Source organism: Spermophilus citellus, assembly GCF_964194105.1.
Source record: "Spermophilus citellus genome assembly, chromosome: 5".
NCBI classification, from domain to species: domain Eukaryota; kingdom Metazoa; phylum Chordata; class Mammalia; order Rodentia; family Sciuridae; genus Spermophilus; species Spermophilus citellus.
Genome location: NC_138186.1, coordinates 10,265,238 through 10,289,970, shown reverse-complemented (window position 1 = coordinate 10,289,970; position 24,733 = coordinate 10,265,238). Strand labels below are relative to the sequence as shown.

The following is a 24,733-nucleotide window of genomic DNA, read 5'->3' as shown; positions in this document are numbered from 1 at the left end:
TCTTGTGATATTCTGCATGCTCCCTTTAAACAGCCATCTCTTTTCCTCAGTTACATGGGTTTATTGAAGATCATCCCTTCTACTACTTTTCAGCCTGTGTATACCAGCCTCTATGCGTGGCTCATCTGAATGCAGCAGGGCCTTGGTTTCAGCATAGGTACGAGTATCACTTGGCCCTGGGTTCCAGAACATTAGTTCTTTATTTATTTATTTATTTATTTATTTTTTAGAGTGAGAGAGGAGAGAGAGAGAGAGAATTTTTTTTAATATTTATTTTTTAGTTCTCGGCGGACACAACATCTTTGTTGGTATGTGGTGCTGAGGATCGAACCCGGGGCCGCACGCATGCCAGGCGAGCGCGCTACCGCTTGAGCCACATCCCCAGCCCCTTTTTTAAAATTTTTTATTCTGATTTGTTATATATGACAGCAGAAGGCATTACAATTCATATTACACTTAGAGCACATTTTTCATATCTCTGCTTCTATACAAAGTGTATGCACACCATTCGTGTTTTCTCCATACATGGACTTGGGGTAGGGGTGTTCATCTCTTCACCATTTTTTTAATCCCCTGCCCCTTCCCTTCCCCTCCCTCCCCTTTGCCCTATCTAGAGTTCGTCTATTCCTCCCATGCTCCCCCTCCAGCCTCACTGTAATCAGCCTCCTTATATCAGAGAAAACATTCAGCTTTTTTTTGGGGGGGGGATTGGCTAACTTCACTTAGCATTATCTTCTCCACCTTCATCCGTTTACCTGCAAATGCCATGATTTCATTCTCTTTTATTGCTGAGTAGTATTCCATTGTGTGTGTATACACCACATTTTCTTTATCCATTTTTCTACTGAAGGGCATCTAGGTTGGTTCCACAGTTTAGCTACTGTGAATTGTGCTGCAGTAAACATTTATGTGGCTGTGTCCCTGGATACGCTGTTTTTAAGTCCTTTGGGTGCAACCAATATGGGAAGCAGTATGGAGATTCCTTGGAAAACTGGGAATGGAACCAACCACCTTTTGACCTAGCCATAGCTCTCCTTGGTCTATACCCAGAACAGTAGTTCTGAGTTTGGAAACCTCAGGGCACAGGCCATAGCCAGATCCTTGAAGCCACAGCTGGTGGGGCCGGGTTTCCCAGCCTGCCTGTTTTCCAGGGCCTCTGAGCTCAACAGGTGTTGCTCCAAGCTGAGGAAACTGGAGGACTTGCTGGAGAGATGGGAGCTTGGAAGTCTGGCTCACAGTGCTTCAGGGGACAGGAGAATGTGATTCAGGAGTCCAGAGTTTTTTTCTAAGAGGAAGTTCTAAGCACAGCATAGATGTGGCAGCAGGGTGTGAATCAGATGGGCGAAATGAAAACGGATCTTAGCAGAGATGACTTCCTGCGTGTCCCCTGTCACAACTTGGGGCACCTCCTAGGGATTTTGTGTTCCATGCACTTCTGGCAGTCAGAGGTGGTTCTTTTGGATGCTTCTTGACTTAAGAGAAAACAGGTCACAGTTTCTTCACTGTCTCACTTAAGACTGGTCTTAGTAGTGCTGGCACAGGATCGAGTGTCTTGTGACCATATTTTGGTGTGGGCGGGAGTGAGACCAGCATCTCTCCACACTGCCCCAGCTGGGCTTAGTGGGTGTGCCAGGTTATTTTTCTGATTTGCATTTCTAATGTAAATGAAGCTGTCTGTGGGAGGCTGGCATCTAGACCCCAATGGCTAATAGAATTTCCTCACCTGCCGTGGCTGAGGAGCTGCCAGATCTACTGTGTGGAGCTGTGGATTTCTAAGGCCTCTGCTGTCAGTGAAACTGCTGCTTGGGAGTTGGGGGTTGTGTTGTCAAATGTAGATATTTTTAGACTAGCTCTGAGTATATGAAATTCCTTTTCTTCTTTGTATGCACACTTTGTTCATTCTCTTTATTTATTTTAGGTGCTGTGTATTTGACCAGGAAACAATACCACTGAACCGCAGCCTTTGTTTTATTTTGACACCAGGTCTTGCTGAATTCCCAGGCTGGCCTTGAACTTGACTTCTTCCTGACTCAGCCTCCTGAGAATGGCTGGGATCACAGGCACCTGCCACCACTCTTGGCTTTTTTTAAATGTATTTGTATTCTATGTATTTTAAAGTATTTCCTAAGGCTCTGAAAACCTTGCTGATACAGAAGGACAAGTCCAGGTCAACTAGCCTTGACTTGGCTTAACCCCTAATCCCTCTCCCGCCCCTTCCCTTGGGGGTGGAACCCAGGGCCTCTTCAAAGTTGCCAGGATCACCAGCCTGTGCCATTGCATGTTCTCTACTCATACAACCATTGAAAACCCTCCTCTTTGCCCTTCAACATAGCAGGAGACCTGAATTTGGAGTTTGAATTGTAAGCTACCAGCTGTACTCACATCTTTGTCTTTGTCACTGGGCCTGAACTTTGACACTTAGCTCAAGGAAAAGCAGATTTTAGGCAACTCCAGTCCAGGGGTGAAAGTCCTTGGAGGTATTGGCTTTCCCCAGCGCCCTCTGGCTCAGCTTTCCAGGCGTCCCCGGTCACACAGTACCTCTCTCTGCCCCTGCTCCTCCCCACTTGGAGAGGCAGTGTCCTTGGCCCCGCTCCCCAGTGTTCTCAGAACAGCACTTGGCAGATCTCTTCAAAATACAGAGGAGTGTTGTTGCCACTGTGCCCAGTTCCTCAGTGGTTTCCCATTCAGAGTGAACGTAATCTCACGTCTCCTTCACCTCACGTCTCCTTCACCTTTCCTCTGAATATGAAGTGCAGAAGGCAGATTTGACTTCCACATTTTGGCTGTTTCCTGTCTCATCTTAGACCTAGGATAGGAACTGTCATGACTCTGCTTCTGAATCTCCATGTTTACTTTTCCCGAACAACTTTCCTTTAAAACAAGGTCGTAGCTACGCTGTGCTGCTGTCCGTCTTGGGTTTCGGGCAAGCTTGGGCGTCCCGTCTTCATTGAGCCCACAGACTGAAACATCTTCCCTACAGGGAAACTGGGAGGAAGTAACAGGTCTGGCTGGGAGACACAATCGGCAATCGGGTGAAATTGTGTTCTGTTTAGGAAACCGAAATATGACCTTTAGAATGTGAAATAGTGATAGATCTCCTCATTTAGTTGGAGATTTATTGTATTTCAGGTCTAGTGGGAAGCGTCCTGGTCACCAGGATTGTGCATTGCAAGTACTATTAAACCACGAGCTGGTGGGCAGTAGCTGGTAAAGTCTGCCTAATTGTTACTAGGAATCAGCCTATTGATAGGAAAGAGTGCAGAAGGGGTTTTGTCTCTAGAAGGTCTGCTGTTCACAGTGGCCCTGCTGGTGATGCACATTTAGTGAACCCTGTCCTTCGCCTTGCCTGACGTGGGGCTCTGAAGATGAGAGCTGCATCCCCTGCTTGAGATGTCCATGCCTTTCAGATAGGGATGTTGGGAGTTGTGTGGGAATTAAAGTCCAGCATGGGCCCTGCTAAGACATTTGGAGATTTCCCTGTAGGTGTGGAAGGAGCCCAACGGCTTGGTGGTTTAGTGAGGAGGGTGGTTGGGATAAGGATTGGTTGGTGGTGAAGACATTTTGGGGAGATGAGATCCTGTTTTAAGTGTGTCCAAGGAATTGAGAGGTGGATACCAGTATGTGAATTTAAGAGTGAATGTAAACAGATCAAAGCTGCAATTTCAGCTGGGTTTCCAAACTGGGGGAAGCTGGGATGGTGGTTTAGAATGGACTGTTGGTGGTGGTGGTGGTGGGGGAGTGGGGGAGAGGAGGAGTCGGGAGGGCGGGAGAGGAGGGCGGGAGAGTGGTATTTAGATAACAGAGGGGAAGGGCTGAGCAATGGGACCTGTGGGTGGGGAGCCAGAAGAGATGAATGTGGCAGGAATACCAGGTGGAGTGGTTGGCAGTCAGAGGTTTGTGTGGATTGGCCACTGTAGGACTTCCCAGGGTGGCAGTTGGGTGCACACCAGGGCTCTGTGTGGTCCTGGATCTGTAGCACACGTGTCTCCTGGGAGCCCGCTGGGGACGGGTGTGTCCTCAAGCCCTGTGGGTGTTCCTGATGAGTGCTCAAGTTTGCCACCACTGCCCTAGACAAAGAGCAAACCTGAGGCTGCTAGGATTTCAGCGGCAGTTCCAGTTTCCCCGCCTCTTGGCCTCCAGTCTGCGCAGCCTGGTGTGTTTTTCAGGTGCCCGCTGTGTGCTAGGGTCACTGCCACATGTGGAAACACAAAGATGAGCAGGAGATGAATTGGGACTGGTCGGTTGGCATCCCTGCCTTGGGTTCACTATTTGAAAAAATCCTGTGGTGCTTCTTGGGCTTGTTGTGAGTCGTAAAGGGCCATCTGTGCGAGTGCACGTGTTGTAGCTTTTCCTGTGTCAGTGGCAGGAGGTGCTGTGGGGTGGCAGGCAGATCTTAAGGCTGTTGCTGAGACCCAGTCCAGTGGATGGTGCCATCTAACCCAGGGGAGGTCACTCAAAAGACAAAGGATGAATGAGCAATTCTAGCTGTTTCTGGAACAAATAAGGCAAATATCAGTTTTTATAAGGACAGAGTTTATTTGTAGATTTTTTTCCCTGTCTTTAAAATACCTAATTTCTGTAACTTGTCCACCAGTTTCCTGGCAGTGCACATGTGCTGGTGCTCATTTTAGTTTGAGGGTCACTGCTGAGCCAGGAAAGCCAGCCTATAGGTCAGCTGGCTGGCACAGAGCTAAAATGACCCCAGCAGTTTCCCAGGGCCTGGTGGCTGTCTGCTCTCTGTGGCTGACAGGTTCACTGTCTTGCCTGGCCAGGAGATGTGGGCAGCAGCGAACTGAGGCCCTTGGGCTATCCTGTTGGTGCCTGGAGACTGGCTGGTGCAGGATTGGTTTTGTTTGGCTTTAATTTCGGAGGTCTTGTAGTCCAGCCTTCCCTGAGTGAATCGAGCGCGTAGGGAAGCCCTGTGTGTGCACAGGTGCCGAGGCTCCCGCAGGTGGTCCTGGCATTCTGCAGTTTGGCTTTTGGTGGTGTGAAAGCAACGTATGTGCATTTGGAGTTTTGAACTTGGACCACACCTCAGGCTAGATACTGCTGTGCTATGTTCTAGTGTTCTGTGTTGAAAAGGTGGGTTGGGTTGGCAGGTTAGAGCTATTCAATGCACCTCCAACCCTGCACAAGGAATGGAACCCAGTGACATTCCATCACTATGAGGAGCGCGCACACACAAACAGTTTTAAATTTTTGAGATCTGTGATCTCACTAAGTGGCCAAGGCTGGCCTCAAACTTGTGATCCTCCTGCCTCAGCCTCCTGAGTTGCTGGCATCATAGATGTGTGCCCCTGTATTCTTCTCTCATTTTCTACTTTAATGATATTTTCAACTTGATGCGTTTATTAGAACATAATCATAGAGTAAGATGAGGAACACCTGTATTTCATGTTCCCATTCCATGTATATTTCCTGCAAAATAGAAAGGCCACATATAGTAGGTAGGGATGGAACCATTTGCGGGGCGATTTTGTGGCTGGGTGTTTGTACTCTGAATAGTCCTTGAGTTAGACTTTAATTTTCTTATGCAGGGTTTCTAATCTCCCACATTTTCCTGCCAAGTGGAAAGGTGCGTCAGGCACATATTTGACAGACTCCGAGAGATGTAGTGACCTTAAAATTGTCCCTTGAAATCCCACGTGGTTTAATGCAAGTGTGTGCTTTAACACAGCTGTCCAACAGGTCTTCCTGTGGCGATTTTAACATTCTAGTGCTTGAATGGTGGTCAGTATGGCTTCAGGAGTTTTATTTACAATGAGATAATTTTAAATAGCCACATGTGACTAGTGGCTACTGTTGGGCAGTGCAAGTGAGGAGGTGGCATTTGGGGGCTATTCTTATTTAACAGGAAGTAAATTTGATGGTTAAAAGATCCAAATCCGTTAGAATTCCTTTGGAAATGTGCTTGTTAATTCACAAAGTGAAGTTGTCAGGTCTCTGCACATCGGTATTGTGGATACTGAACTGAGTTGACTAGTGTCCTGATGACAGTGGTCAAGAATTTACTTGTAGTTGGATTTTATATTCCTCTAGCTTGACAACCCAGATCTTCTGGTGCCTTCTAATCTTGTCACTGTTGAAATCTTTTTGGATTTCTCCGCCCGATGAAGGTGCAGAAGCAGTTCGATGTGCTGGAGGGCCCTCCCTTACTGCACCCCTTAACTGTGAACATGGCTCCTTCCCGACTGCACCCTTTAACTGTGAACGTGCCGATGTCTTGCTGCCATGCTGCTGCCTTGACGACGCGCGTCTCTGACATGCTCAGACGCAAAAGAGCTGACTTGGCAGCTGCCCAGCGGATTTTTATAAAGGCTCAGTTGGTGGCCAGAGATTCAGGCTGTCAGAGTTGTGTTATGCAATAAATCGTTTTCAGCAGAAGTTCTTAATCCAATTTCAGCTGCAGCTTTTTTTTTTTTTTTAAATAGGCGGTAATCAAAGATAAGTACACATTATTTAATGGGAGTTTGGAAGAAGTAAAACTCTCCTTGCATAAGCATTTTCAGGCTGTTTGCCTAACCCAGGAAGCTCTTCTGTCTGAGGGAATTTCTGCTGCTTGAAGTGCTGCTTTTTTAAAACAGAGGCAGGAAACAACCTGTACAAGTTCAGAGCATCAGCTGCTTCCCTCGGGATGTTTCTGGCCACCTATTTCCAGGTGCAGTTACACCCCCAGGTTTTCTTTGCACATTGACAGTTAACTGTTTTAAAGAATATCTTAATGGATTAGCATTGAGTTGCTCCAAGATATCTCCAAGGAAGAAAAAATGCTTGCCATCTTTAAAAGGAAAGAAAGGTTGGCTGTACCGGAAGTTTCCGATGTACGGCTCAAATGTTTTCCTTGGGACTTTCTGTTCTGGGAATGTTTAGTCCATGTCAAGGACTACTGTCCCCAACAGTGGTATTTTTATTTTTATTTTTTGTGCTTTTATTGTTATTTGCTCAGACTGTTGGTGGAACAGGCTGGCATTTCACCCAGCAATTAATTTTCTTAAGTGGGATGATTTATCAGCAGGTGAATGAGAAATTTATTCTCCAGAAAATAAAAGGTGTTCATGAAGAGATTTCCAGTCACTTCTCCCAGAGAGCAGGAAATGGCTACCAGTTCTTTCCTCCTTCATGGACCTAGTCTTTCCAGTTCCATTGGTTGTTCATTTCATGTTGATCCACCACAATGTAGAGTTGGGCACTGGAATTGTGCTTCTTTTTCTTAAAAATAGTTAAGGAAAAGCCAACCCTAGCAACTTAGTGACACTCTGTCTCAAAATTAAGTGGACCTTTACCCCTCCCCATAGTTAAGGGGTAAAGGTCCTGCAGAGCCTTGGACAGGAAAGGGTCTGTTTAGGTGCTGGTGTGCGTCCCAAGGCTCCTGTCCTTCAGATCCATGTTTCCATGTTAGGAGGTTGTCTTTGTGTCTGAGTCCTGTGCCCTCAGTTGGAAGGGCATTTCCCCCTCAACATTTACTAGAGATTGAAAGAGCACTTGGTGTGCAGCACCTGCTTCCACCCCCGTGGCCTCTTTGTAAGCAGGTTGGAAGTGCTGGTGGGAGGGTCTGAATTTCAGTTTAAAATGAGGCATATCTCACACCTCTTCTGGTGTTCTGGCTTTGAGTTGTTGGTTGATGTGGTTTTGAAAGTTGCTTTGGAATTGTAAGCATCCTCCCACACATAGCCCACCCCACCCCACCCCATGAAGTCTGTTTGCTGCAGAGGACTCAATTGGCCAGTTTTTATGCATTGTCTCCCAGCAATGTTTTACCAGTGCCCTTGGTAGATGGCTGAAGGACCTGGCCACTCCACCTGTGATGCGGGAGTCTGTCAATGCAGTTTGCCCACAAGTGGTAGGAAATTAACTCTCTTCTGTGGACCTTGTTCCAATTATAAATAGTTGCAGCTGCTAGAAGTTAGGTTATTCAGAATTAGGTTATTCAGAAATAGGCTTCCCTGTTGTTACTGATGGTTTTAAATCCTTGTTTTCACCTTCCTAACTCAAAATGGCCTGAGGTGGAAACCATAATAAAACCCTAGGCATGGCCAAAGAGCAAAGGCAGGGAGTTGTGCAGGTCAGCAAGGATGGCCCTCCTTCTCCTGCCCGCCTGTTCTTTTGCTGGTCTCCAGCTAGACCAGACAAGGAGTTTTTTTTTTTTTTTTAATTCCACCTGTGCAAATTAGTGGTTTTAATTGTTTTCACTTGGGAGGAGGCGGTGAGTTACACATTTCTTTCTAAATAATTTTTTGAGTTTTGAAATTTCACCTCCTGGTTTTGTTTCTGTCTAGCTACATCTTTGGACAAGATTGAAACTCATGTCTTAAAAAAAAAGGGCGGGGTGGGGGTGGACACAAACCTAAAAGTTTAATGAATACTTTCTTTCTCATACCCTTTTTTTGGGGGAGGGGGTGTTGGCGGGGTGAAGGTCATGCTGTGTTGCCCAGGCTGGCTGCAGATGCCTGGGCTCCAGGGACTGTCGCAGTGCCATGAGTGGAGGCTGTCCGCTAAGGGGAGGCTGCGTAGGAAAGCTGTACACTTTGTGGCCAGCAGTGAGCGCAGATGCTGCTGTCAGTCCAGGCACTGACTTCTCACAGACCTCCCCCATCACCGCACTGGGGCGGCCCCTTTCCTTAGCCTGCTCCGCACACTGCACTCACCTGGACGTCCCTGTTCACTTGCACTAACATGTTAGTCTAAGCAAACAGGAGGTTTTGACAGCTCATCTTTTTGAGGTGTTGTCTGTCACGGAGAACAGCTGTGACAGATGAGAACTCTTTGTTCAGTAAGAGTAGTATATCAGAACAATAATCCAGTTTTGAAAAGTGAGAATCCCATTTCTGCCTTGTCTTGCAATCTCTTGATTCCATTTATACAACTTGGTTTGCATTCTCAGGCACACGTGTTTTTTTTTTTGGGGGGGGAGGGAGTGTTTGTTTATCCTTAGTGCAGGAGTGGAGCACAGGGGAAATGTAGGGAGAGCCGTGCTACTTGTCAGTTGGTTCCTTTGTCGCACTGTGATGCACAGCACTCCCCCTCCTCATTTCCTACCCCGTAACCCCAAGAAACAAAAAGAGCATCTCCACAGAGGATCAAGCTTAGTGACATCCTAAGTCTATCTTCACTTTAGAATGTGTGGCTCCTGCTTCACATTGTATTCATTCTGGGTGCTGAATTTTAGAGGGAAGTCAGGCCAGCTAAGTGGAAGGTGAGGATGCCAGAGAGTCAGTCATCCAGGGGTGATTGGAAGGGGAAGGCCTCCTGGTGCACTCTGGTCACGGAAGGGAACTGAGGGAGGCCTCACCAGGGCGTATCAGCGCGGACCTCTTGGTTCTGCAGTCACAATGGCAGCAGCAGATGGCTGCTGGGAACTTTCGTCTTGGGGTTTCCTGTCCTTTTTTTTTTTTTTTTTTTTTTTTTTTTGGCCTGTATTCTGCTAGAAGTTAGAAATGGACAGAGGATGGTACAAGCAACTCCGAGATCTTGGTAAAATGCAGAGGCTGACCAGGTGTGGGCATGAATTTCTAGCAGTGCCAGGTGCTGGAGGTCAGGTGGCAAGACTAGGGAGTTATAAGACTCTGGAAGGTAGAAGGCTGTTTTCATCTCTACCCTGGACTCTGAGGTATTGTGAGGGGTTGAAATAGTGCTGAATGCAAACCCCCCCCCCCCCCCCCCCCCCCGCAGAAACCTATACAACTGCTACCATTTTGCTTCCTTGGGCGGTTGCTATTTTTTGATAAGAAATTGTCTAATCACTTCAAGGTTTGGCAGACATGTGGCCAAATAGAGGAAAACCCTCTTTTCCATTTCAAGGCTTTATGGCTGCGTCTTCTATATTGAGCTGGCCAGTAAACCACAATGGGCAGGCGCCTGGGCTTGTGGAGCACCCTCTCATTACTGCCCGGTCATATCCCAACTTACTCCAACTGCAGGGAGGACTTGGGCGAGACGGAAGAGTAGGAACGAGCCCATCCACATTGTGGTTGGGAGGCCAGGGAAGAACAGCAGGGTACCAGCATTTTTTGAGGGCTTGTCTGTACTTAGCAGAAGAGGCAGTGGCGGGCCCTTATGCCCGTGTGGACTGTGAGATGACACTTTGTCTGGCAGGCAACCGGGTGGTTGAGGAGGGCGGTGGCGGCTGGCGAGTGTGGGAGTTTCGTCTCAGCTTACTGCTGGGAACCAGAGGTGTAGCCAGGAGCTCTGGCATTAGTCACCCTGGGGAGCGTTTTATGGGAGAAGCAGTGGTTTAAGTCACGAAAATTGTGGTGAGCTCAGGCCCTTTGCTCAACACACACTGCCTGTGGCCTGAGGCTCGGTGCTGACAGGCAAGGATGAGTGAGGCTGAGCTTTGTAAAGTGTTTCTGTTTGCATGTTAGATTTGTTTTGGGGCCTAGGGATGGAACCTGGAGTTACGTGACGGCTGTCATCGAGCCACATGCCTAGTCCAGCATCCTTAAGTTTCTAAGGAATCCCAAACACGGCTTTCCTACGTCAAATGTGTTTCAGGAGCTGGGATCCAGTGGTGACCCAGATCAAGTCGCCCCACCCTGTGCAGACGTTGCTTGAAGGCTTGGTGGCATAAAGCGGGGATTGAAAGGGGTTTAAAAGGAAGGCCCATGTTTAGAGTTTGTACTGTTCCATTGGGACTCTTCCCTACAGCATTGGGCAGTGACACTTGGGAATGGCAGGTAGCCACAGAAGAGGGAGTGGTAAGTTGGAGAACTGCTCTGGGGTGTCCCCCATGTCCAGCATTCCACTAGGGAGCAGTGCAGGGTCAGGGTGACTCACCAGGAGTCTGCAGCTGCAAAAGGGAGTGTCCTATTGAAGATTCTGAATTACTACCCACCTGTCAGTTTGTTACCCACCAGGTGTGTGTCTTGCTTCAGCGTTGAGGGAAATGACGGGTCTTGACGTGCACTGTAGATCACAAAAGGATGCGTTTTTTTTTTTTAAATTTTTTAGAATCTGAACTCTCCTACCCCGCGTCATAGATTGCTTCTCCTGTATTTAAAGCACTTGGGTGTAACGAAGCAGCTGCTGCCAGTGGCCGTACCTTCCGTGGGGCTTCCTTTGAGGGCGCTTCCAGCTCACAGTTGCTGCTGTTGATTAGGCTGAGCGTTTGGGGTAATTCTCTCCTCCCGAGCCTGAAGTCGGGATGAAGGCACCAACTACACAGGATGCAGTAAATCGCCGTGGGAGTTTTATGTGGAAAGCTATTTTGGGACCTTATAATTTATAAACTGTGTACGTATAGGAAATAATAGTTTATCATCTGGGGTCATTGTTTGTGGAGATGCAGTTGATGAGACTGGGGCCTGTTGGTGGCCCGGAATGCTGCCTCTCAGCCTTTGAGGGGACAGTGACTGCAGAGAAGGTGGACTTCAGCCTCATGAGCGTTAACTTCTGCTGCAGTTAACACCATCGCTCAGCCCCAGCTAGTACTCTGGGGGAACTTCTTGCAAACCCAAGGGAGCTGCTGTAAAAATTAATTCAGATACCTCTTGCTTTCCGTGTGTGGCCTGGCCAGGTCATCAGCATTCGACTTGGATTGTTTGGTTGGATCTCACAAATGGGGTCTGACCAGAGTGCTGCATTTTTCTGGTTTTTAATCGTGTGATTGTAAGGTCGATTGCACCTACTAGAACTTTAGGAATTATTTCCCAGTCTTGTTAGGTGACTCCCTCTCAGCCTTCCTGGCCAAGCCCTGAAGGCCATCCTGGTACGTGGATGTCCTGGCCCTGTCAGGAGGGTCACCAGGAAGACAGGATGTAGCATCTTTTTCCTCTGAAAATCTCCACTTGGCAGCCCTTCGGGAGCAAGCGACAGCCTAGCTAGGGGAAGGTGCAGGTGTTGGCTCTCTTCCTTCCTTGGATCTGTCTTCCACTTATTATAAAAGATGCAGAGTTACTTTCCTTTTAGGAAATCCTTGAAGCTTAACCAGAGTGCAGCCTAAGTTATAAGGGGCTTAAAAGTGTTTATGTGGTTGGATTTCTAGGCTGCAGTTTGTGTTCATGCAGGGTGCAGAAATTTGAAAGAGCTGGGAAAGACTTCAGATAGTCCAGCCTTGAGATCTGTGGGGGTTATGCTTGCATTCTGTGGCAGCGGTGAAAACGCAATTCTTTTGTACAACCTAGTCCATCAGCACGAGACCACCCAAGAGCCATAGTTCCCTGAGTTTTATGCCTTGTGCTGGAGCAGAAAGAACCTGAATATCTCAAATCCTTGTCTTATATGAACAATGAAAACATTAGTATTCTAGATAAGGCCCAAAGTATCTGAGAAAGTGCATTTACTTCCCATTTCCAAATTTAATTGTTGTAGACTGCTTGTCTTTGAAGTAGATGTATGAATGGAAGCCCTTCTTAGATTGGCAGATAGTATGCAGAAATCCACAGGCCAGAACCTCTGAATTTTCTTTTCCTGAGGAATTGGTGCCTGAATATCTTAAAAACTTTTTTGCTAGATCCCTAAATTGGGTGTCTTCTAAAAGTTGCGTAGGTTTGCAACTACTGTCCACCATTCCCAGTCTCCCAGATCTTGCTGTCTCCAGTCCCTACTTCATCTCCCTCCCCTGACACCTGCAGTGCTTTTCAAATTCTTTATATCTTTACTGCTGGAATGTTCTCTGGACTTACTGCCTGCAATCTGTTAATTCTTCTCCCAAGCACTTGCATGGGTCTGAGTCTACAGACATAAGAAAACCCCACTTTGAAGCAAGACCTTGAGGCCTCTTGTTAATGTGCTATCATTCTTGGTGCTGGGTATTGAGGCTGGGGCCTCACGAGTACTGGGCAAGCGCTTCATTACTGAACTACACCCAGCTCCATGTTGTTGTTTTAAAGTCGCCATCTCATCTGTACCCCAGTGGGATCCACTGCCATCTGTTTGTTTTCTCCTCGTTCCTTTGTGATTCATTGTGTTAAGAGGCCAGTGCAGAGCCAGTTCATGTCTTCTGATGGAGTTGTCAGGTTCTTGAAGGCAGCACCTCTGTCTTGCAGTATTCTTTGAACTCCCAACACAGACAACCAAATTTCCTAAGGTGTGCTGCTGCCCGTATGGAATGCTGTGTATCGTCTGGAATTATCCAGTTGATCAAATTTCAGTATAACGGTTCTGTGCACCTCTGGCTTTGAGTGTGACAGCTCACTTCTCTGAACTTTGCCGGGAATATTACAGTATTAATAGTTAATTAATTTATTTGCTAGTGGGACACAGAGGGAAGGGAGATGATTCATATTTCTGACCTGGGGATCAGTTTGGGGCTGGTGCTAATTCTTTACGTTGGGATGGGACCCAAATCTCCAGCGCTGGGTCCTGTCACATGGTATTTGTTTGGGATACAAATTTTAAAGTCTTGTGAATATTTGTTGGCTTGCTTGTTACTAACTCCTCTCCTTCCTGTCTTTGCTGTTTCCCCAGGATGACAGTGATGGGATTCCCTGGTCAGAAGAAAGGGTGGTACGCAAAGTCCTTTATTTGTCTCTGAAGGAGTTCAAGAATGCCCAGAAGCGCCAGCACGGGGAAGGCATTGCTGGGAGCCTGAAAGGGGTGAATGGTGAGTTGGTGCTCGCTGGAGTTGGACGTCACCTCTGCGCACAGCCTCGGTTCTGAATCGTGTTCTGGCAGCGTGGGTTTTGACTGAGGCTGAGCACCCAAGGGCAGTTGGTAGGCTGTGTGAGTATGTATTGTGGATATGCTGTTGGGTTTACAGGTTTGGACTTATGTCCCTTTATGCAGCGCGAGGTAGGATGGACAAGGTGCCTTCGTCTGTTTGTCGTAGCCTGTCTTGTAGCTGTTTCTAGGTTATCTTAGTACCCAAGTATGTGCACAGACCCTTGGATTTTCCTGAAGAGCTGTGCAGCCTTAGTTCTTACCACATTTGTTTAAGGAAATATCCTAAATTTATTGCCGTCCCTGGGTGCAGTGGCCTGGAATCCCTGTGTTCCTGGAAGTGTCCTCTTCCTGCATAGACATCCAGCAGATCCCTGATACCTGGAAGGAAACTTGCTCCCTTCTGAATTTTTTATGAATCCCACTTTATCAGGATTCCTATGTGATTTTTTTCTTTTTTAAGTTGCACATGGGCACAATACTTTTATTTTTATGTGATGCTGAGGATCAAACCCGGTGCCTCACACATACCAAGAAAGCGCTCCACCACTGAACTACAACCCTAGCCCCAGGATTCCTATGATTTTGATGAGCTCATCTGAAAACAGGACAGACATTTGACTCATGTTTGTGCTTCAGAGATAAGCCATAGTCTCCTGTGCATGAATTTATAGATAATGTCTGAATAGTCTGAGCTCCATTTTGTCCTTGGTCATGGGCAAGGAGAGGGGGAAATTCTGTTTCTTTTTTCTTTAACTTTTGGTTCTGGTCATGGGAAAGGCATCACACGTGGGGTGCTTGACGGAAGTTCACTTGTGGGTTCCAATGTCTTTCTTGCCTACTTCTCTTGTAGGTGAGTTTTCTGGCAGTGTTTTTAGACAGGGCCTGTTGGCCGACCAGTTCTGGAGTTCACTCAGGTTGCTTTACTCTTTTTTGGTACTAGGGATTGAACCCAAGGGGTGCTTCATTACTGAGCCACATCCCCAGCCCCTTTTTGAGTCTGGCTCTTGCTACATGACTTAGGGCCTCACTAAGTTGCTAAAGCTGGTCCTGAAATTGTTGCCTCCTGCTTCATCCTCCGGAGTTGATGGGAGTATGTGCATGTGCCACCTCGTTTGCTTCGCTCTTAATTCAGTGTTCTTCCATGATTGCCTGGCTTGAAAGACCTCTCCGCCCTGGGTTTTCTTCCTTATGTAATGTGACGGGCTTTTGAAGGTCGACCATGCTGGCTGCAGCCACTCTGCCATGTGTGTTACATGCTCTGCCCCTGTCCGCCAGTCATCTGAGCCAGTGTGTATGGGAAAGGCCCATACACAAAGCAGAATAAGTTTCAGAATCCTTTGCTATAAGCCTACAATTTGGGCCACCATATTGAATTTTCCTAAAGGGACCTTTTTTTGTGTAGTTTCCTGTAGATGGCAGCCCTCTCCATTCCTCACCTGTAACATACTAATCTCTAAGCCTGTGGCTGTTGGGAACACCTAGTGTAATAGTTTCTTGCTATTGCTTCACATTGCACACACCATTCTGCCTTGTTAGATTTTTGGGAGGCTGAAGGTGGGGTGATTGTGGTAGGTTCACTGAGTTCCAGAGCACTAGCTGCTGAGGTTTTCTATCTATCTCACAGTATGTGAAGATGTGCCTCCCTTCTACTCCTCAGGAGGGTGATGCCTTAGTGCCTCTTCAAATTGGACAGTGAAAGAGCAGCCCCTCCTTTCTTACCTGGGAGGCACCAGGTGTTAGGAGAAAGTAGCCAGTAATCCAGGATTTAGTAATAGTGGAATCTGAGTGAGCATAAACTTACTCACTGGAGAAGCAGCCTGTGCTACTTGCCAGTTGGCCAAATTTAGCTTTGACTTTGTTTGGGGGCTTGATGAGACTGGAAGAAATTCTAAGAAAAGTTGGGGAACAGATCTCAATTGGGATCACCGACTTTTGTTTCTGTACTGCCTTCATGGCAAGAGGTTGGAGTTTGTCATGTTGTTTACTTTTCACCCTGATAAGAATTGCTTGTTTTAAAAACAAAAACACAGTTGCTGAAGCGTGGGCTGCTGGTGGGATGGCTGTGAGTGTTTTCTGGTTTGTGTAGGTGTCTGTGCAGGCGTCTGTGCAGGCAGCTTCCCAAGGACACTTTTTGGGGAGGGAGGGTTACTGTGCATATCCGATTCCTGTAGCCATTCATTGTTGCTTTAAACTGAAGAATCTTGAACTTGCTTCAGAAGCTAAGAATCTTAAAGGCAGCTATTTGTGGAAATACGCCTTCTTTGGTAGAGTTATTAGGATGCAGGGATGCAGGATGGACACTGTGGAGCACCCTCTTCTGTGGGTGCCCTTGTCTGCTGTGTGTTTTAGATCCCAACAATGCTGAAGCACCAGGCTTTTGTGGGCTAGGAAGTGTGGGCGCAAGGTGAATGGTGGTTCTGGGCTGTGAGTTTGGATGGTGCTATTGGCCCCCATGTGTACCCCCATCCCATAGGAAAAGTCTAGTCCTAAAGGTCACATGGGGTCAGATCGTTCCTCATGGGGGAGAGGAAAGCAACAGCGATGAAGTCATGCAAGGTGTACGTACGGTTTGGTTTAAAGAGTTGGAGTTAGTCAGCCCCCTTCAGATTCCTTTTCATTGGTCCAGCTTGCCAAGAAATGTGGCAGGGGGAAAGGCAGGGCTGTCCCTGGGAGGTGACTCCCAGCTTAAAGTGCATTCCTAGGTGAGAGTCAGAGCTGGGTTGGTGCTGGCAGCCTTGGCCTCCATTCCTGCCTGTTCAGGCTTTTTAATGTGGAACTTCAGGCCGGGCTGGGCCTCCGAGAGCCCTGGCATTTTTGTGTCTAATCTGAATAAAGTGGCCTTGTGAATGTTGTATGTAGTAGTGACATTCATTTCTCAAGCCACACAGGTATTTTTTCACAGCAGCAGAATTGGAACTGTTACAGCCCAAGCCTTTGAGTCCATGTGCAGTTTACAACACAGAACCAGTGGAGTGACGCTGAGTTTTAGAACAAGGTACATTATTCTTTTTACCCCGTTCCCCTCGCCCCCTGAAAAAAATTTTAAAAAGATGTTTCTGGACTATTGGTTCCTGGAAAAGTTCAGGCTTTTTATTATTTTGCTTAACAACGGCATGGTCTCGTCATAATTTTTACCTCATTTAAAAACAAATTGCCACCCCCTCTGCTCCATCGCTGGCATGCTGGTCTGATGAGCCAGCAGCCCTTTGCCCTTACAGTTTTTCAGAGGGCATTGGGTGTCTGGAGTCTGTTAATGGCCAGCAGCTTGTATCAGTGCAGCTTGTATCTGTGAGGCTGGGCTCGGCCTTCCCGTTTCTGCAGGCCTGGTGGAGTAGTAATAGCCCTGGCAGATGCTAGATAGTAGAGGGATCTCATTTTTTATGTCATAAAATCCATGCTTGCCATCAGTCTTGCTTTGGTGCTTCTGAGCTGACAAGGAATGATATTTATGCCTTAGTACAAGTAGCAAATGGGAGTCTTGAACAGCCTCCTGGGTTGTCTGCAGAATTCGAAGCCATTATTGCAGTTCCTTGGCTATTGCTAGGCTTAGGGGCGAGGCGGTACCAAGATTTGCTGATTGTGGGCCTTCTGTCTACTTCCTGCTGTAGATAATGCCACTTTTTTCCGACTGTAATAAAAGACAAAAGCTTTGGAAAGGACTGGCAGAGGCTGAGACCTTGGCCACTCTTTGAGGGCCCTTGGCCTGCAGGGGCTGAAATTAGGGACATTTAAATAATAACATGCTACACAAATAATGAGCATGCATAATTACACAGTAAGAGAGGGGAGCTATTAGCTGTATTTGAATTTCATTTGCTTCCTATAAATGTCATCTCAGATCAGCCAGCCCTTCGGCCAGTGGAACAGTATTCAGTGGATTTAAGAGGACTTGGATCCTTTTGTTCAGAGTCTCATCCAGGCAGGAGTTGTGGTAGCTAACCTGTGTTGTTCTTGCTGTTTACCGTTTTTTGTTCTAGTGCTTTAGCTGTATCCTACTCATTTAATTGGAACAAACCCTGCAGATGAGGAATCTATACAGCAAGAGCCGATTAGTTAGCAGTGTGGCTCTGCAGCCAGGAACTGGCAGAGCGAGGATGCAAATCCAGCTTCCTGGATTAGAGCTCCCACGTGTTTAATAACCACTGAGATAAATAGAAGCAATTTTCGAACCTTTTGTAAAGACGGGATTCCAAAAACAAGAATTTGTAGGAGGACTTTAAAAAAAATAGCAGTTTCTTTTGAAGGAGATAAGTGAAATTGTTCATTGGGAAAAAGACCTCAGGAAGCAGTGTTAAGTATTTATTAGAGTGAGCTTGTTTCTGGGCCTTATTATAGCTTGTAATGGAATTGATAGAGGGGATCAGAAAATCACATTCCTCATTTTTTACCCTCCCCACTCTTCACAGGCACATGGAAGTGTTATTTCTTTCCCTTTCTTCACCTGGGAATTTGTATGTTTCATATGGTTGTCGATCTGCAGAATGGAAATCAGGAGGGGCCTTGGACTTTTTGGCAGCTGCTGCCAATTGGAGGAGCTGAGGACCAATGTTGGAAGTGGGGCTCCAGGGGGACTGTTCTCTGAACCTGGGGAGGGGAGGAAGTCATGAGATTTTGGATTCCTTTCCAAATCATGCAGTGTTTCTTGGGTTCACCTCTTTAAAGTTTATTTTTCACCAGATGCTCATGACCCATAAGTCAGAACCAAAAAGGACATATTGTCTGGTTAGGGGCATTTTGTTCCTGGAGCCGGTTGGCTACCTGTCTTCAGCCAAGGGTCAACTCTCCCTTCTGCCTTTCCTGGTAACTTCCAGGTCCAGCTGTTTGAAAGGTGGTCTCTGTTTGAACAGGAAGTACCTTTTCCTTTCCCTGCAGATCCCAGAGTGGATGGTGTGTGTACCAAGGTGGCTGCCATCCTCCGTAGGCCGTGGGGGCACCTGCAGCTGCAGCTTGGCTACTTGGTGGAGGTACCTCTCCCTGGTGTCCCCTGATGTGTGAGACATATTCAGTCAGCAGGAAAGCTGACTGGAAGGAAACAACTCACTTTGTTGAACCACTGACTTCTAGTCTCCTGCCTTCGGCATGCACTGCAGGCCCAGGACTGAACTCACTTTGTTGGAAACAACTCAAACTTATCCTTTGTTTAAAAACAAAAGCTACGTCTCTCTTGGGTGTTTTTGTTAAGGCTGAATCCCTTTCCTGTGGTAACAGTTTATAACTAAGTAGATGGGGCATTTCTGGATAGAACTTGCATTTGCTAAGGTCAAGTTGCTTATTTTGGAGGAGTCCTGATAACCTCATTTTGTCTTAAGATATCATTATGTGATAACACCGTGATGTGTCAACAAGGAAAAACTACCAGTTATGAGTGTGTGCCATCTTAATGGTGAGATGTTTTCCTAATTTCAGAGGTTGACATTTTAACATGAGAAAAATATGTGTGACTTACAATAAGTGAAGCAGGAACAATCATTTAAAATCAGACAGAGGAGTGGGTGTGTTTGCACAGTGACTTGGGAGGCTGAGGCAGGAGGATTGCAAGTTCAAGACCAGTCTCAGCAACTTATCGAGGGCCTGTCTTAAATGAATAAAGGACTGGGGGCATGCCTCAGTGGTTGAGCATCCCTGGGTCTAACCCCCGCTACCAAACCAAACCAAACAGGCCCAGAGGTTCTGGATGGAGGCCAGCAGGGAGTGAGTGGGGACAAAGGCCCATTAGAGAGCTACCAGGAAAAGCTGTCAGAGGTATGGGAGCTTTCCTGAGCAGAGGGCGTCAGTGAAAGACTTTGAGAACAGGAAATAGACGTTGGTCCAGTGGACAGGGGTTTGTAGTGGCAGGTTTCTGTGGTGGGCATGTGCAGTGGTCTGGCATCAAGGGAGTGGTGTGCAAAATGAAGGATTGTTGGAGCGGGAATGATCTTTTCAGAGGTGTGAGGTCACATTCCTTTTTACATGGGGATGGTACAGGGTGAGCAGCTTCCTTAGAAGGAGTGGATCATGGGGAAGACAGATTGGAACAAAAAATCCAATTAAAATGACAGGTCACCATGCATGGCTGCTGGCACACACCTCATGGATGGCGGTGCCCATGGAGGTGGCTTGCTTCCCTTCTGGTCATGTGCTCAGACCCAGTGGCCCTAGATCTCAGTGCATCTGTAAGCACAGTTCCACCTTCCTGCTGATGTCATTTTCAGTGTCTTGGACTGCTTCAGTAGAAGGGATGCACCCACCACCTGGAGAGTAGCGTCCCTCGTGGTGGAGTGCCTGGGTGGGGACGAGGTTGGGCCTGAGTTCAGTCCTGGGCTTGCAGTGCGTGCCGAAGGCAGGAGACTGGAAGTCAGTGGTTCTGGGATTCTGTTTAAAGCCAGGGTTCCTGCTGGACAGGGCTTTCTGTCTCCAGGCAGCCTCTCCCTTTGTGCGCTGAATAGTTCCACTCCCCTCTGCATGTGTCACCCTGGAGATTGTCGTTCCTTTCTTCACCATTGGTGCCTTTCCCCACCAGGGCTGCTTCTCCCAAAAGAACACAAACCTTCCTCTGACCTCATGCTACCTTACCCCTCCCTGCCTAACCGTTTCCTAAGTGGTCTGTCTGTGTGGGATACTGATGTCCACATCTTCAGCCCCCTCCTCCCGTTATCTTTCGAATTGCTGTAGCCAGGCCACTTACCAAGACCTTAATGTGTGTTGGCAGCGTTTGCCCGGGTTGCACCACACCTTGATGTCCAGACCAAGTTTCCCTCCCTGCAGGGTTCAGCTGCCCATCCAGCTGCTGTTGACAGGATTGAACATCGCCCAGACTCCAGCCAAGACTCCTGCCTTGCGTGCCTACCTGCCTGTCTTCTGTAGTTTCTTCCCAGGTGTCTCACGGCCGCTTGTCTACTGCCTCCCCTGCTCCCTCCCACCTGTCTCCACCCCCACTCCCGCCCGGTCCATTCTGTTCGCCCACCAGACCTGCTGTTCGTGTTGCCATGGTGACCTCTGCTCTGCGCGGTCACTGTGGCCTTCTCATGCCTTCTCAGCTGCGGCCTCAGTGTCCTCCTCCGCCCCCCAAAGCTCCCAAGCATCATACTTCAACATTCTGAATTGGTCCAGCTCCTGCCCTGACTCTGGAGCCCCTCTCCTAACATGACAGGAATGCCGCCTCACCGTGCCACCCATGTGGCCCTGTGTTCCTCTGGCCTCGCCGTGCCACGCCTGTTCTGGCTTCTTGCTATTCCAGATATGCCAGTGTGTCCTCATTAGCTCTCGCTGACCCTTTCCCCTAGACTTCCCTCCCTCCCTCGTTGAACTCTGCGAGTTCCATTTCAGGTTCCCCGTTCAAATTTCCTTCCTGAAAATTCCTCCTTGAGCCACTTGGTGAAAGTGCCCCCCCCCCCCCCCCCCCCCCCACACACACACCTTCTAGCAATTTCACTCTTCACCTTGCGCATCTTTCTGGGAAGGGCCTGTGTGCTGAGGCTGTGAGTCCTGCCAGGAGGGCTGCTTTGGTAGGCCACGGTGAAGCTGGTGTGGGGCAGAGAGCACACGGCTCCGCAGCCCTGTCCCCACCACCTTCCCAGGCAGCAGACGGGCTGCTCCAGGGGACTGAGCGTCTGCCAACGGGGGCTCTGCACTTCATTTTGGTCATGTTCATGTCTGGATACCCAGCGGGGGTCCCCAGTTTTATTTTCTTTGTCACCACTGGGCATGTGGCCTTGTAATTGTGATAGCAAAGATTCTTGGAACGTGATCACTTTGTCTCCCACTGAACCACATTTGTTGAACGTTGAAGTAGAAGGTAGGTTGCCTGGTGGTTTAAATTACAGTTGACCTTTAAGTAACTAAAAGTGAGTGAGTTACCTCTTCTAATTCCCCTAACTTTAGTCTCATAACACAACAGGTACTTTACTAACATAGTTTTCTAGGTTAATTGAAGGAGCCCTGCGTCAAGCAGCTTCCCCACGCCCCCTTGCTGGGTCAGGTCAGGGTTCACAGCCCAGAGTCAGTCTCCATATCTTGCTGGGTGTTTAATGGAGGAACCCTCCACCCGTCATTGTAACTGTTGGAGGGGTCCTGACAAGTGCATCAGCGTGTCAGTGGAGATGAAGTGCTGCTCTATCACCAAAGAAGACTGCCTCTGCCAGTCAGTTCATGTCCTCAGAGTATGTACTTGAGATTTTTGAACATGACTGTCCCTCTTTTTTGGGGGGGAGGGGAGGGTTCTGGGGATTGAACTTGGGGGTACTTGGTAACTGAGTTACATCCCCATCCCTATTTTGAATTTTATTTAGAGACTGGGCCTCACTGAGTTGCTTAGCACCTTGGTTTTGCTGAGGCTGTCTTTGAACTCATGATCCTCCTGCCTCAGCCTCCCGAGCTGCTGGGATTACAGACGTAATCCACCTGGCTGGCTGTCCCTCTTGGAGGAGCTTTTTCGATGACACGTGTTTTGGCAGCGTATGCCCAGGTTGCACCACACAGTTGAGTGTTGAGGGCTATGTGTTCTACAAGGCCAGGTATGTCGTCTCTCCTGTAGCTGCTTCCTGGGCATTGAGCCGTGATGCAGTACAGACCGCACAGTTAGACGTGGCATGCTGCGTGGTTTGGAGTGGTTGTTAAGGTCCAGAGCGGTGGGCTTGGGACAGCCTGGGTTCCAGATCCTCCCACCTACTGCTGTTCTGTGGTCGTGCATTAGCCAGCACTGTTGTTAGCTTGTGAACGTGGGGAACACTTAGTGTGGGTGTACTTGAAAAATTTCTGAATTGGGGTCTTAGAATTTGCTTTCCCCCAAGGACACTGTAAAGGGACATCCATCCATAGGTCTTTCACCTTGCCTGGCTAATTCATGTGTTTTCTGTTGGATTCCTGTCGGGTCCAGGATTGGCCTCTTGGTCCTGAGGATGCAGGGATGAGTGGAGCAATGTGAGAGGGTTGCTAATGATTTTCTTGTGGCTGGGTTGAAGTATGCGTTAGCCAGCCTGGGTCACCACGACAAAGTGTGGTGGCTTAAACAACAGGAATTTAGTTCTCAGTTTGGGAGGCTTTAGCTCCAAGCCAGCAAGCCTGTGGCATGTCTTCCTCTTCCTTCAATCCCTGCAGACCCTGTCCCTGTGACCTCATTTAACTCCCAGCTCTTCTGCATGGGCCCTTCCTCTAAATAACCATCACAAAAAGTAGAATTAGACCAGTGGGGCTTGGAGATGGTAACAGTTTTATTTCATTTCACATTTAGATGAAATTAATTTCCATGTTAACCTGAGTTGTTTTCTCTGGGCTCATGTGGTCTTGGAACTTTTTCCTTGTGAGTCAAGAAAGCCTAAGTCTGTTGGCTTTGAGGAGTCGTCGTTCCTCTACGTTGGACAGAGTTAAACTTGGACATTGCTTACTGAGTGTCTGTGTTTGTGAAGCTGTGGGGATTAGCCAGTCCCCTAGAGACACAGTCACATGCAAGAAGAGCATGCAAGAGGCAGGATAGCCAAAGATCTGAAGGGGCCCAGGGTTTGCCAGCACTTGATGAGTGAGGTGTGTTTGGAAGGAACTTTCTATAGTCTGAGGTGATTTGAGGGCAAGTGACAGTTTTGTTTGGGACCTCAGAGGCTGAGTAAGTCCTTTTTGTCATAGAGAGATGCCTCTCATTTGCCTGGGGGTCTGCAGGCCTGGGTAAGGAAGGGGAGATTTCCATTATCGCACGCAGAAAGGGCAAAGCCCCTGTGGGGTCACCAGATAGGCCAGCGGTGACCTGCTTATGAACAGGATTTGCTTATCTGTGTTCATTCTTGTAAAATGATGATGCGGCCCACCAGAGAAAGGCCTCATGTGTTTTAGGTCTGACCCATTTCATGCTTTGAACTCTGTGATGTGTGTATTGATGGGGCTTTAATTACCTTCAGAATTGCCACAATGGAGTCGTGCCGTTCTGCTGTGCTGGTGAATTTCTGGGATCCCATTTCCCTCACATTCAGAGGGCCGTTTACTTAGCTTTTGGAAATACCCTGTTATTACTGGACCACATTAAATGTTTAGAGTCCTGTATGGTGTATCTTTAAAGCCAGCAGAGTGATTACTAGATACGCTTTTTGGAAATTACCCTTCAGTCCAGAAATCCCTTAATTTACAGTTTATTTCTTAATCTCGCCTGCTGCCAAGTCTCTTCTGTCCCCCCAGCTATTTCTGTAGTCTTGGGATGTGCCTGCGGATTCCCACATGGAGCTTTTTCATACCTTCCTTCCCAGAGACCATAAAACTACTGAGCCCCTCTTGAGGAGTGGCAGGGTGAGGCGAGGAGCAGGACCTGGATTCCGGCCTCAGGCCTGCCCCCGGGAGGGCCCTGGACAGCACAGCCCGGCTACTGTACCCTCTGCTCCCTGCAGCCTAGGGAGTGCTAGCTCCATAGCTTCCCACCCTGTCCTTTCCCTACACTGTCCCCTGATCCGTTCCTGGTGTTCTTGTCACTCACAATTTGGATCTAATTGCTGATTTGGCTCTTTGAAGGGAGAACAAGGTCTTTACTTGGGAATCACGTACTCTGTCGCTTCTGGCCCTCCTTCCTTGTGGTCGGGGTTTTCTCCAGGGGGTCCTCTGTGTTAAGAGTGGCATCTTGCCTCCCGCTGCAGTGAATCTGGGGGTAGAGAGCTCCTCCCGCACGCTTGAGGCCCCGGGTCCCATTCCTCGCACTGCCAAAAACAATGGATGGTGGTGATTCTAGAAGGTCTTCAGACCCTCTTTAGATGGGATTAGGGCAGACACTACGCCAGTGGACATAACTTCTGGGCCATCCTGTTGGGCCTCTGGAGGCCAGTACGGCAGATTTGTCCCTGATGCGAGTTGCCTGGCTATTCCCCAGTGGCTTTACCCTGTTCTCACCTTCAGACCATTTTGGTTCCAGTGTCATTTGAAAAGGACGTTTCCAGTTTGCGCAGTTGGAAAGTGTTCCAGAGTTTTAAAGGGTGAGCTGGAAGGCTCTCAGCTGGCACTTTCTGAATCCCTCTGAGGAAAATGTTGGCACACTCTCCACCCTGTGCCAGAACCCTCCTTATAAATGGAGAAGCCAAAGTCACAAAGACATGCACGGGGTGAGGCTGGCCCTGGGGAATTGACAGTGTCTGTGTGTCGCCTTCTCCCCAGTTTCAAGAGCCCTTTGGGTCCGCTTCCTGCCACT

The 24,733-nt window shown here is 48.1% G+C and overlaps 1 protein-coding gene across 4 annotated transcripts in view; it reads left to right on the top strand.

Annotated features, from left to right (window-relative positions):
- Positions 1 to 24,733, top strand: part of JARID2 (jumonji and AT-rich interaction domain containing 2) — a 229,289-nt gene that overhangs the window by 93,607 nt on the left and 110,949 nt on the right. For all 4 annotated transcript variants that reach the window (XM_081294272.1, XM_081294274.1, XM_081294273.1 and 1 more), the window contains one exon: positions 13,405 to 13,540. Coding sequence is in view for 2 of the 4 variants with exons in the window: in XM_081294274.1 (XP_081150400.1) it covers positions 13,405 to 13,540 (136 nt within the window). In the remaining 2 variants the exon portion in view is untranslated. The remainder of the gene's footprint in view (positions 1 to 13,404; positions 13,541 to 24,733) is intronic.